Genomic DNA, 14743 nt, shown 5'->3' with positions numbered 1-14743 from the left:
GGTGTAATGAGGCTAGGTATGTAGAGGCCTTAGGGCCAATAGCCTAGTAACCTCCTATCATCCTGTGATTTATGAAGTATTGTGCTTACTTTTCTGGATGTATTTACTTAAGGTAGATAGCCTGCTAACTGCATAACTGAACTTGTTCTGTGACCCTTTCCAGTTATGATTTAGTCCACAAAGGCAAGGGTGAAAAAAGTGTATATTGACAGTTTAGAATAGCTAATCGGGGGAGGTTGGCATAGTGGTTAAGGTGTTTACCTTACAGACACAAGATGCAAGGTTTGATTCTCACATTGGGTAATTGGCTCATCTTAAAATAGCCCACAAGGGCAATTAGGCTAGTGTAAACATATTAACCTATGCGTCTGTGAGCCAACGTGCCTTTGAGATGCAGGGATAAAGTATAATATCCAGATAAAAACAGGTAGATATAGTGAGAATGTGTTGAATCCACACAGGTAGTGATCATAGATCAAGTTAGAACCGCAGACCTCAGTACTGAGTGACGGAGACCATAATTACAGAGCCAATGTATCTAACATGTTTATGCCAAGCAGTCGAAGAAATGGCCTAGTTTGAAACCCATGTGACAAGAGTAGTTTTGCCATTCACAGCCTTTTCAGATGAGGAGTATGTATGTTTGTGTGTGTGTGTGTGTGTGTGTGTGTGTGTGTGTGTGTGTGTGTGTGTGTGTGTGTGTGTGTGTGTGTGTGTGTGTGTGTGTGTGTGTCTCTCTCTTATTATTTTTTTTTATTAGAAGGTACTGTTTATGTTTTCATCTTGAACAGCTTTTTTTGCATGAAACAGCATTCATTAGAAGCTATTTTGACTTAATATGGGATTTGGAAAGTGTTTACTGATGGCCTAGTCATAACTTTAAGGCGGCACAATACTGATGTGAGAGTACAAAATAAATGCTTATTTTTGAGTAATGACATTATAGACGAGTCTGCTCGGCATGGAAGTGAAAATGATCACATGCTTCAAAAATGATTATTATATAGTTTTGTAAATAATGCGGCACACAACTATGATGTTTTCTATCAGTTCTTTAAGAAAACTAAAAAAAACATTTTTTTAAATTGTTATTCATAATAGCATTCTAACAATAAACATATCAGTAGACAGGAAAATTTGAAACTGTGTTAACATATTGTTACTTTTCAGGAGGGATATATAAGACTGCTTTCCCTTTTACCAAAAATTTTAATTTAATCTTTACTACATTCAAGTAAGACTTTCTCTACTGCTTTGTTGCTCATTTTAAGTGCCATTTTTTTAAGTTATTTTTTCTGCCTTCCAAGCTGCACCTGACAAGGACACAGGTAAAAATTTATGCATGGATGTTGCTTTTGTTTGTAAAAAGCTTGTACTTCATTAATTTTGTCTTGTTGCATGTGCTTTTTGCCAGTTTATTGCAGCATGTTTAAAGTACTTCCATTGTCGTGAACATTGTATGATTTTATTTGCACTTTAGAATTAATTAGACGTAATATGTAAGAATTTATCAACTGCAGCTTTACCCTTACTACACATTTGATATCTTCTTAGCTTCACATAGTACATTTAAGATATACTGTGCCCCAACATTTTTATCCTGGTCCACCCCTTATTGATCATTGAGTCCTGCTCCCCAGCTGCTTTGTGGAAACATTTATTCCCTCGAGCAAAGGCCTTCCTTAACTTGGATGAGGGTAAAATGAGCCTAGATGTGGTGCCCCTATCCCTGAACTGGGAAATGCATTTTTTTATACATTAAGACAAGCCATTTTCTGTTTGACACCCATAGCATCTCAAAGGGCATCTTACAATAGCTCTTTTTGAAGTATATGAATGCCATGAATGCCATTTTAACTAATGTATTCAGTTGTCCCTACCAACATTGAGGCAGCTTCCCTACATGAAGTTCTTTTTTTTCACCAGGGATTCCTACAAAGAGAACATTCTAGAAATGTAGTCCTCCCACGCAGAGATGCGAGCAGGCTGAAGCTCTTTACTCTACTTTTCCCAAAGAGAACATTCTAGAAATGTAATCCTCCCACACGGAGATGCGAGCAGGCTGAAACTCTTTACTCTACTTCTCCGAAAGAGAACATTCTAGAAATGTAGTCCTCCCACGCAGAGATGCGAGCAGGCTGAAGCTCTTTACTCTACTTTTCCCAAAGAGAACATTCTAGAAATGTAATCCTCCCACACGGAGATGCGAGCAGGCTGAAACTCTTTACTCTACTTCTCCGAAAGAGAACATTCTAGAAATGTAGTCCTCCCACGCAGAGATGCGAGCACAGGCTGAAGCTCTTTACTCTACTTCTCCCAAAGAGAACATTCTGGAAATATAGTCCTCCCACGCAGAGATGCGAGCACAGGCTGACGCTCTTTACTCTACTTCTCCTCTGTATCTTCCTCAGCAGGTGCTGACAATGTTAAACAAACTCAAGTTACCCAAGTAGTTGTTAGGGCTTTATCCCTGTATGCCAGCGTAGCTGGGCATGTTTTCATCATCATTACTCTTTTTTTCCAAGAAGGTCTGGATGAAATTCAATTATTTCTGCTTATTTTCTTCAGCTGTGAGGACATTTTGTACCTTTATTCAGCGGTTATGCTGTGTTGCACCATACCAACGCTTCAAGAAAATAATTATGATAATTTCACGTTTATCTGTTTTCATTGCTTCCATGAATTCTGTGCTTGTGTGTTGTGCTCTCTGCAGTGAATTATATCCTTGTTCATTCTACCTAAATTTATAAAGCTGAATAGTGTGAGCTGGTAGTATATTATTCCACCACTCACATCGAAGCATGTGAAGAGCTTGTCCTTGAATTACATAGTAGCTTACAGAAACTTTTAATGTGAGTAACTTAATTAAAGCACTTTACTGTTATTAAAGAAATTAAATTTGGTTTTAACTGCTTTGAATTACTGTGGAACAGCTTCTGTATTATTTGTAATGTTAGTTATTTGTACCTAAGATGATATCTGTGCTGTTGTATCTTTTGATAGCATTTGGATGCTAACTGTTATTTCCATCTTACCGTGTAAGTGATTATATTGTATATTTTACTTTAGATTTACCTTTGGCCTGGGTCATGGTTAAAAAGTTCACTTATGGATCATATTCCCCCACCTGGCTAATGAACAAGCAAAAATAGATCACTTAGATAACACAAAATGTTGATGTTATTTTCTCTTGTAAAGTATCCATCTCTTTTAGACAATCACAATCAGTCTTCATATACCTCCTTCTTGCTACATTTTATGATACTAGGTTCATCTGTCTATAAAACCCGATATCTGGTGATAATTTAAACCAGTGACTTATAAATAGTTTGAACTTCATGTTGATAAACAATATCTATATACACTCAGGTCAGCATTTCACATTAAGGAATGTTTTCTTAAAGATTAGCTTCAATGTCAGACAAAAGGGATGATGCGAGTTTAAAAGGGATGCTGACTTAGCCATACCTACTTCACATCTACCTGTTATATGTTATTCCTCATACATATCAGAGTACAGAGGTGATTCACTAATTAAAATACATATCTAATCCATTTTAGAAAAGTATACAACAAAACCTAATGTTGTTTTGTAATAGTTGTAAGCAGTATTCTATTACTCAACATTTTTTTTATCTGGGTGCTTTTGGTGTTTACCATATAACATCCATCATAGTTTGTTGCAGCGATTAGGTGCTTTATTTCTTCATGTTATTTACTGTGCCTGCTGCTTTTGGAGTCAGACTATACTATAATACAGTATTAAAAGTTAAACGTCATTCACATCCTAATACAGTGGTGATATTGAATATTGGAATGCGTATGATATGGAACTTGTAATTGGTAGACTTCTTATTCAGGGAATGATGTATAAACAAGAGCTTCAAGCATTGTCAGAGTGATTAAAGAAGTGGGAAAGAAGTGACTGTTGTATGCAAAAGGCTACTTTTTCTTACTTTTGGGTTTTTGCAATGTTCTGCCATCTCGGTGACTTTTCCTGTGCTGCTGTGACATACAAAGTAATCACGTAAGTTACATTCTGTTATTTTTGCATTGAAAGGCTGTAAAAGGTATTGAATCTTTAAAGAAACAGCTTATTGATGATTTGTGGACATCTTGCATTTGAAGCATCACTTTCTCACACTTTGCATAGTAGTATGGCTTCTAAAGTACCTTAATCTTATCTCATCTTACGCGTGATCATGAATTGGTACTGTCCTTGCCAGATTTCTGTTAAGAACTTATACTTAAACCACAAACAGGAACATTAGGTTTCATGTATCAGCTGTAAAATCATGTGATAGTCTCTGTTATACAGTGACTGGCAGTTAACATTCAAAAATGAGCATGCTGATTGGTCAGCCCAACCAGCACGCCCATTTTAAATTGAGAATACACCAACAGTAAAAGTCGGGCTGCTAAAATATTATTGAACGGCCAGACTTTTTAATCTAGTGGTATGTGTTGATTTGCATTAGTCTGAAGGAAAGAAAGTCTGAAACTGAAGTGTGTGTCATTATTTAGTGGCTTTGTTCCTCATAAAATTTGTGGTTTAACAAATCATTGAGGAATGAAGTCACTAAATAATGGTATGCATTTCAGTTTCAGACTTTCTGTCAGACAATGCAAATCCATCAATCCTCAACCCCTTTTCCCATTTTTGCACATGGGGTCAGCATGTCACTACAACAGTGACAATCATCTAGAGCCCTCGTGATTAAACCACACCATCTGTGGGTAAATCTTCAATATACCACACCCACGTCATTGGTTATTCATAGGTTCATAGGTTCATACTAGGCTATCTGCCCGAGGGCATTTACAAGCCTAGCCCATAGTTTTGTGGCTTACGCCACCCCTTTAGTATGGGGAACTATACCCATTATTTTGCTGTGCCTCTGTCGAGCAGTGACACTGAGGTAATCCCTGGGGTATATCTGCGATCTCCCATCCATTGGTCAAGATTTCTCTTGAACAAGGCCAGCGAGGTGCTCTGCCTCACATATACCGGGATTTTGTTCCACAGCATAGGGAGTCTTTGGGTGATGAATCTATCCCTCCAGCACGTCCTATTAATAGCCGTGTCGAGGTTTAAGTCTCCCGCCTTGTGGCTCTGACGGATCTAGATTTTTTGAGGTGAAGCATATTCATCAAATCTGGGTTTGACATGGCCTTGTATGTTAGGCAAAGGTCACCTCTGAGCAAGCGGTAGGCGACTGAGTAGAGCTGGAGTTCTTTCAGTCGGGCAGCATAGGACAGATGTTTGAGACCCTTTATCCTTTTGGTGAGGAACTTTTGTGGCCTCTCCAGCTGCTGCAAGGGTCGGGTCAGATACATTCCGAATGGGGCATTGTACTCAATCATTGGTCTGATGAGTGATGAGTATAGGGAGACTATGACCTCCCTTGATCTAGATGAGAATCACTTTATGATAAGGTGGGCAATGTAGAAGGTCTTCCTAACTACTTTTGCTACATGGGTGTCGAATGACAGACTACTATCAACCTGGGTCCCCAGGTCCCTGATAACTTCTTCTGTGCTCAGTGGATTGCCACCTATTTGGTAGCTAGGGGTAACCTTGTTTTTCCCGAAGGGTATGACTATGCATTTTTTGGCATTTAACTTTAGGCCATGGCTCTGGCACCAGTTATCCATTTCTGTGAGACCCTTCTGAAGGATATCTGTGTCAGATGTGTTTTCTACTATGGCGCCCAGTTTGCAGTCATCTGCAAACTTTGTCAGCCATAACCCTCCTGTGTTTGCTTGTACTTCGGAAAAGTAGATGCCAAACAAGAGTGGGCCCAGGACTGAGCCCTGTGGTACACCACTTGTGACAAGCTTTGAGTCTGACATGGCGCCAGCAACTCTGACCCTGTGGGTTCTGTCACTCAGCCAGTTTGCAACCCATCTTGTGATGTATGGGTTTACATTTAAGCTGATGAGTTTTTCAATGATACCCGAGTGGGGTATTGTATCGAAGGCCTTTGCCAGATCGAGGTAGGCTGTATGGACTGCCTTTCCCTCATCAATGGCTTTGGTGACTGTTTCGAAAAAGTCAACCAAGTTTAGAAGGCATGACCTGCCTTTGACAAAGCCAAACTGAGATGGATCCAAAGTCTGCAAATTCCCTATGTCTTTATTTATGAGGTCCATTATGATCCTCTCCATGGCTTTGCAGATAAGGCTTGTCAAGCTAATGGGCCGGTAATTTCCAGGGTCGGTGGAGGCACCGCCTTTGTGAAGTGGGACCACAGTTGCAGTACGCCACTCCCTGGGTACGTATCCAGAGGTAAGACTATGATTAAACAGCTGTCCTAGCTGTGGGTTTAATTCCTCGTTGAGTTCGTGGAGCACACAGCCGGGGACACCATCAGGTCCCATGGATGCTGTGTTTTTGCTTTGGAGAGAGCAGTTCTCACTTGGGCGTTGGAGATGTTTGGGGGCTGCAATCGCTTGGTATAGATATCTCTCTCCTTTTGGGGAGGGGAGAAGTTTGCACTGAACCTGTCAGCCAGTATGTTGGCAATGTCTGTAGGATCAGTAATCTTCACATCATTTTGAACTAGCTCTGAGCATATCTGGGAGTTCCTCCCAGGTTTCTAACATAGCTAAAGAAGGCCTTATGATTGTCTTTTGAGTCTTTAGCTATTTTTCTCTCAAAATTTGCTTTGGATGATTTTATGAGAGCTCTTAGTTTTTTACTTATAGTGATCAAGGGTGTCTTACCTTTTAAGGATTTTGCTCTATCTTGTAGTAGCTTCCTCCTTTTGTTGTAGAGTTTGTTTATGGCTGGGGTCCACCAGACTGGACGCTTGCCTTTGGTACAAAGAGTCTTTGTTTTGCTTGGGATTGCCTTATCCATGCAGTCCTTCAGGTGCTGGTAGAAGGCATTTGTAATTGATTCAGCGGCTTGAGTACTGTTTTCCGCCGGCTCGGGGGCCTTAAAGGAGACCACACTAGTCTTTAGAAGTGTGAAGTCGGCTTTCGAGAAGTTCTTTACTGTGGTCTTTTTTATTTCAGGTGGGGGTGGGAAGAGGACCTCCAGCAAGATTAGTTTGTGATCTGATCTCACCAGTGAGGGGTATACTTCCGGTGTTGAACATTGTGCTCCCATGTTCGTGATGATGAGATCAAGTATGTTTTCTCCTCTTGTGGGGATGGTGACTAGTTGTTCCATGGCATTTGAGTTTATGAATTCCAGGAACTTTTGGGCTAGGGTGTTTGGGCTTGAGTAGTGTTCCCAGTCTATATTAGGGTAATTGAAGTCACCTAGTATGATGGTGTTTGGTGATACATTTGGTGATACATTATACGTTTGGTTATTGCTGTACTATCCATAGGTTCATAGGTGTGTATCCCCATCCCGCTTAGTCAGAGTCAAATCCAAAGCAGCCCCATGGCTCTCTAAAACAACTAAACAAACTATGCGAGCTAGAAATAAACTATGGTCTAAATGGAGGTCCACAAAAAACCCAATTGACCATCAAAACTTCAAACAGCTGAGAAATAAAACTAAGAAGCTGACCATTCTGGACAAGAAAAACTACCACCTTCAATACCAACAAAACCAACACCAAAACCCAAAACAATTTTGGTCAGGAATAAACAAACTACTCCATCCTGGCAACACCAAAACACCTACCCCAGCTAGCCTAGCACAAACCCAACCTAACATAATAGCCGACACTTTCAACAACTTTTTCTCTCAAACAGTTACCTCACTTGCAAGTACCATGACTCCCCCCCCAACCCTCCAAACTACCCCCACTCAAAACAACACACATATGCTAAAGTTCAATACTGTCTCAACAACCTATATACATAAGCTGCTATCTAAACTCAAACCCTGCACCCCTTCTGCAGACAAGCTTCCAGCTGAATATCTGCAACTAGCTGCATCCGAGATAGCCTACCCAGTCTCCATCTTAATAAACAGAACCATAACTGAATCCAAAATCCCATCCTGTTGGAAAATCTCCCATATTATTCCCCTCCATAAAGGAGGAAACTCCAACGAACTCTCCAATTTTCGGCCTATTGCCCTTCTATCTCCTCTATCCAAAATAATGGAACGCTGCATTCACCATCAACTTCTTCATTATCTCTTAAATAACAACTTGCTTGTAGACTCACAACATGGTTTTAGACCCTACCACAGTACTTCAACTGCCCTTCTCTCCTTCACTGACTCTATCAATAAAAACCGCAACAACAACCTGTTCTCCTCTGCACTATTCTTAGACCTCTCAAAAGCATTCGATATGGTCAACCATAAACTTCTCCTCGATACCCTACAATCCCTCTCACTTGAATCACAAGCATTACAATGGTTCAACTCATACCTGACTAATAGAAAACAAGCAGTCCTCTGGGACAGCCATCTATCCTCTCAACTCCCAGTTACTATCGGTGTCCCACAAGGATCAATCCTAGGTCCCCTACTTTTCTCTATTTTCATAAATAACCTGCCCACTTCCCTCCCAACATCCACTTGTATACAGTATGCAGATGATTCCACTCTCATCTGCTCTGCTTCTTCCCCAGCACAACTCCACACTGCTACCCAGGTGGTCTTCACTGCAGCAGAAAAATGGTTCCAACATATCTGTCTCCTCCTAAATCCCAAAAAAACTAAACTCCTACTGTTCACCCCTACCTCTAAATCCACCCCTATCACTTTTTCCATTGTATCATGCAATGGCACTGTCATCCAACCTGACTTTTCCACTAAACTACTAGGCGTAACCATAGACAATCAGCTAAATTTTGACTATCACATTGACTTAACTATCAAGTCAGTCAATAAAAAGATGGGTGCCCTTTACAGACTTAAGCCCTTCCTTACTGCCACCTCCCGAGTAGCTCTCGCCCAAACTCACCTCATTTCTACATTATTGTACGCTTCTCCTTCCTTTATCAATATATCTAAAGCTAATCTTCAAAAACTGAATACCGCCTACCACAGTATAGCCAGATTTGCCACTGGCTCTCTATTCCAAACTCATCACTGTCTTAACTTAAAAAAACTAAACTGGCTTGAACTTCCAAACCTAATACTACTACAACAACTAATCATCACTTTTAAAATTCTACATTACCCCTCCAACACACCCACACTAAATAAACTCATCATTCCTTATAAAAATCTCACTTCACTTAGATCAGCCAACAAGCTACTAGTTACTACCTTGAAATCTCACAATAAATCAGGTGATTCCTTATTTGCAAACACTGTCGGTTCTTACTGGAATAAACTCCCCACAGAATTGACCTCCCTAGGCTCATGTCATCTTTTCAAAAAACAAATGAAAACTCACCTAATAACTCACTGGCTATGCCCCTGCTCTAATCCTGACTGACCTCAGCAAATTTATTACTCTCCCCAATCTGCTCCTCTGTACTTTTGCTCTTCAGTTCTAACTTCAACTGACTTCCACAGTCCCTTTTTTTTATACCTCCACTCTTCTGTTCTTAGCTCTGTTTGACTCCCCCTCTGACCACTCTGTTTTTTTCTGTCTCTTGCATCTATTAGCTGACCTCCTATAATTCCTACTACCTTTTACATTTCTCACTATCTTTGTTTTTCCCCCTCTCCTTTACCTACTGCCTCTTCCTTAGCCTCACTAAGTCCAGAAAACCTATACCTAACAGTAACTGTACTTTATCATTTCCTTTCTCTTTACATCATTTCTGCCTCTTACCTATCTCTAACCTCTTAATATCTTTTACACTACTAACCTGCCTGTTTTAACACTATATATTAACCACTTTTATGCTTTCAGCCAATACCTATTTGTTGTTATTACTAGCTACTATGGATATTGTTTTAACTTTAAATTGTTTTTTGATACTGAAGCATCTCTCCTCAGCCCCTGACTGAATTTTGATTGTCATCTAGTCAGATTTGTACATGAAAAAGGATTTGCATTTGTATTTTGCCATATTATACTATATTAGTTTTAGTTGTATTTGTATAGTTAGTACTATTAGTGACTTCATATATTGTAGTGTATTAGTCTGATAGTGGAGCTTTTCTCCTCGGGCCTCTGCTGAAAATGGACATGTATCCAGCCAGACTAGCCCGGTTAACAAATGTAAAATAAAATAAAAAAAAAAAAAATAATGGCCCTGGAGCCTTTACAAACCTAGCCCATAGATATCCCTGGGATTGTGCCGCCTGACATTAGCTACCAGTGCCACTATCAAGAAGAGCCACTGGAGTAATCCACGGTGTGTATTTTCTATTTCCCATCCAATTGTCAAGATTTCTCTTGAAGAGGGCCAGTGAGGTGCTCTGCTTGACGTGTATGGGAAGTCTATTCCAGAGCATGGGCAGTCTCTGGGTTATAAACCTGTCCCTCTGGCATGTTCTGTTGATAGTGGTAATGAGGTTGAGGTCTCTGGAGCATGTGGTGTGGAGGTATTGAGATTTCTTTAGATGTAGCATTTCGAACAGGGCTGGGTGAGACATGGCTTTGTAGGTCAAGCAGAGATCGCCTCTTAGTAGACAATATGAGACAGAGAATAGCTGGAGTTTTTTGAGTCTGTCCATGTAGGACATGTGTTTAAGGCCTAGGATCCTCTTTGTGAGGTACTTTTATGGCCTTTCCAGCTGCTGCAGGTGTCTAGTGAGGTACATACCAAATGGGGCATTGTACTCAATGATTGGTCTAACGAGGGAGGAGTAGAGAGCAATGATAACCTCTTTCTTCCTGGATGCAAAACCCTTGGTAATGAGATGTGCCAAATAGAAGGACTTTCTGACAACCTTGGTGATGTGGTGTTCGAAGGAGAGGTTGCTGTCGTTCTGTGTCCCCAGGTATCGTATAATGCCTTAAGTGTTTAGTGGGCTCCCATCTATGTAGTAATTGGTGGGAACTGAGTTTTTCACAAAGGGAATGACGATGCATCTTTTGGCATTAAGCTTAAGACCATGTTTTCGACACCAGTCATTTGTCTCAGTGAGGCCTTTCTTAGGATGTCTGTATAACTTGGGGAGTTAATAATGGCTCCCAGCTTGCAGTTGTCTGTGAACATGGCCAGCCAGAGGCCCTCTGTGTTGTTCTGGACTTCTGAGAAGTAGATGCCAAACAGGAGAGGACCCAAGACCGATCCCTTTGGGACTCCACTCGTGACTGGTTCGTAGGCTGACTTGGAGTCTGCTACTTTTATGCTGTGGGTTCTGTCGGCGAGCTAATTTGCAACCCACCTAATGATATAAGGGTCGATGCCTAGTTTGGTGAGTTTATCAGTAATTTCTGAGTGAGAAATGGTATCAAAGGCCTTGGCCAGATCGAGGTAGGCTGTATGAACTGCCTTACCCTCATCCACTGCTCTGATGACTGATAGCAGTGAAACCGTTGTTAGTTAAACAGTAAATGTCCTCTTGATGAAATTTGTACATAACAACTGTTTTTCGAAGAAGGTTTGCAATAATATACATGATGAAAGTTTTTATATATAAGGAATGTTATATTACGGTTAGAAGGTTAGCCCAACATTTAATGGTACATCACATTGTATATATAAAAATATTAATTAATATATTTGAATTAATACAGTATATTAATATTTAATACATTTTATATTAATTATAATTATGGATATTTTTATATTATTAATTATTTATAAAAATTTGCACACATACCATAGAATTTTAACATACTTCTATCTATCAAACCACACTCAACAAAAGTATTACATATTAATTTTTAGATTTTTAGATTTTTTAATTCATTAATATATTAATAAACAGATTTTAGGAATTTTTTAACAAACAGATTTTGGGAATACTTCTATGAACATTTTTATGCATTTATTATATTATAAAAACATGTTTTTATTTCTATTTAACCATTAGGTACACATAGGAGGTTATTAATTATTAGTGATAAATATTCAAAATTTACACAACTATATTTGTATAAACAAACACTGGATAGGTTTAAATAAACACATTTTAAGGATTTGGATGTTTATCTAATAAATATTTTGATGTTTAATAGATATATTTATATGGTGGATGTAGCTTTAAGCACAAAGTATAGTAGCATTTATTTTCGCGCCAAAAAGGTTATTTAAATTGTGGATTTTAACAGTCTTTTGTTCTGAAGAAGCCTACATACGATAGGTGAAAGCGCTTAACCTTGGATTATACTTGTATGATGGAGTGTTATTGTGAGTTGTTTCATTAAACATCTTGGCTGGTTTTGCTGTTATACTGCGTTTCCTCCTTATTTCGTTGCCAGAGAAGATAGCGCAGTGTACTTCATTTACTGGTTTAGTTTTTCCTCACAACGCTTCATTTCTGTGTTTGTTAATTAGGTCCATGATAATGCGCTCCATTGCCTTACATATCAGGCTCATCAGGCTAACGGGATGATAATTTTCAGGGTATGTATTCGCTCCCCCTTTATGGAGAGGGATGACTGTAGCAGTGCGCCATTTGGTAGGGACAAAGCCTGAGGTGAGGCTGTGAGTGAGCAAGCCACACAGATGCGGTGCCAGTTCACTTTGTAGTTCATGTAGAACACAGCCTGGGATATTGTTGGGTCCAATGGAAGCTGTATTCTTGGCCTTGGACAATGCAGCTTTAACCTGTACTGCAGTGATACTGGGTTCCTGGCATTCTTCTGGTATTGTAAATGATCCTTTGTGGGTGGTGGGAGGGGTAAAGTTGGCACTGAATCTGTCAGACAGTATGTTGCCAATATCTGTTGGCTCAGTATAGGAGGTACCATTGTGTAGTAACTCAGAGGAGATCTGGGTATTGTCATGGAGATTCTTGATATAACTATAGAAGGCTTTGTGGTTATTTTTAGTGTCTGCATCATTTCTGCCTTCATAGCTGGCTTTAGTGGATTTGATGAGGGATCTCAACTTTTTGTTGAAGCTAATAAGGGAATTTTCCATTCTTGGGAATTCACCCTTTTCTGAAACAGTTTCTTCCTTCTGTTGTAGAGCCTATTAATGGCAGGGACCACCAGACTGGCTTCCTTCATTTGAAGGAGAGATTATTGGTTCTGTTGGGTATGGCTAGTTCCGTGCATTTATGTACATGTTCATACAGTGCATTGGTGTATGATTCGGCATTCATGCAAATATTTTCCATTGCCATGGGTGCCGTGAAGTTAGCCACCTCTGTTTTTAGGAGTTCAAAGTCAGTTTTGGAGAAGTTTTTCATGGTGGTCACTTTTGTGGGGGTGTGGGCGAGATGATACTTTTGTGGGGGTGTGGGTGAGATGAGAATTTCCGTGGTCATTAGTTTGTGGTCAGATCTAACTAGGGATGAGTTGACTATTGGTGTAGAGCAGTGGTTGCTCATGTTAGTAATAACCAGGTCAAGGATGTTGCTTCCTCTAGTGGAGGTAAGAATGAGCTGGTCCAGGGCATTGGAAATGATGAATTCCAGGAAGCGTTGGGTCAGTGCATTGGTGCATGAGTAGTTTACCCACTTGATGGAGGGGTAGTTGAAGTCACCTAGTATGAGAGTGTTTGGTTTTACCCTAATAGATTTCAGGGTGCTTAGGAACATGGAGTTAGAGTCCTGGGACATGGTTGGAGACCTATAGCAGGCTACGACCTGAACTGGCATCTTACCCAATGTTAGTTGTACCTGAAGTATCTCAGTTGTGTTATGCTGGGCTACCAGTCTGGAGGTGTGCGCATATCGTTTATGAATATGGAGACACTGCAACCTTTGGAGCTTCAGTCCTTGTTCTGGGGCCAAAAGGTGTAGATTGAGTTGTAGCCTGATAGTGCAGGTGTGCTTTCTGCTGCTTTAAACCAGGTCTCTGTTACAGCACAAATGCAGATGTTCTCCATTTTGAGGAGTGTTTCGAGCAAGTGCATCTTGAGATTTAGACTTCTAGCATTGAGCAGCATGACCTTCAGATTGTTTTTATTTATAGCTGTTATGGTAGTACTTTGGTCTTTGGAACATTGCCTAAAAGGGCACTGTAGGGGTGGCAAGAGCCTTGGCCAGTACCCAGAAATCCAGGGGTGACAGATGCTAACCATCTCGGGAAAGCATCAAAGTCTGTCAATCATGTCATCCCAGGCAGACAGATACTGGATTGCCTTGGAATGACACCAGAAACTTAGCCAATTGTTAAAGTCAGTCATTTTTTGCTTATACTGCAGTATCATTCTGGGCGATGGTAGGATGCTGCTCAGGGCTAGGGTCATACCTGCCTGGGCCAGATGATCCGAGAGCTCCATAATGTCTCTTTTTTCATAGTCCAGAGAGGTGCATCTCAGGTCATTCACACCCACATGGACAGTGACAGAGTCATACTTGTACTTGTTGTGGAGTGACCTGAGTGCACGTGTTATGTGTCAGATTCTGGCACCTGATAGACAGCTGACTGTTACAGTCTCCTTATTCAGCCTGGTAAGTAGGACGTCTGTGTGCCTTACTATTGAGTCACCTATGACTATTCTATTGCCTTTGGTGCTTAGGTTGAGGGGCACACTTTGTTTATGAGCTATGTGTCTTGTGGTTTGTGCTGTGTTGGGGTGGTCAAGTGCATTTCTGCCTTGGAGGTCTCTGCTGTTTGAGTAGATTTCTAATGAGACCCTCCATGAAGGTGGATCTGTGGTTTCTGTTTTTATGTGAGAGTTGTGATGGCTGGTATTCTGGAGGGCTATGTGTTCCATGTGGTGTTGTGCAGGTGATGACCTTTCCCTCTTGACCAGCTGTTCCAGTCATGCCTGGAGAATGAGTGGCTTCCAGTTTGGAGAT

The 14743-nt window shown here is 40.4% G+C and overlaps 1 protein-coding gene across 1 annotated transcript in view; it reads left to right on the top strand.

Annotated features, from left to right (window-relative positions):
* The window catches only part of CADPS2 (calcium dependent secretion activator 2), a 5163308-nt gene that overhangs the window by 3268374 nt on the left and 1880191 nt on the right, over positions 1-14743 (top strand). The window contains exon 17 of the mRNA XM_044088753.1: positions 1308-1328. Coding sequence (XP_043944688.1) covers positions 1308-1328 — 21 coding nt within the window. The remainder of the gene's footprint in view (positions 1-1307; positions 1329-14743) is intronic.

Source organism: Protopterus annectens, chromosome 11.part0 (genome assembly GCF_019279795.1).
Source record: "Protopterus annectens isolate FY-2018-M chromosome 11.part0, PAN1.0, whole genome shotgun sequence".
Classification (NCBI taxonomy): Eukaryota; Metazoa; Chordata; order Ceratodontiformes; family Protopteridae; genus Protopterus; species Protopterus annectens.
The sequence above is the reverse complement of the archived record's forward strand: the minus strand, read 5'-3'. Positions and strand labels throughout refer to the sequence as shown.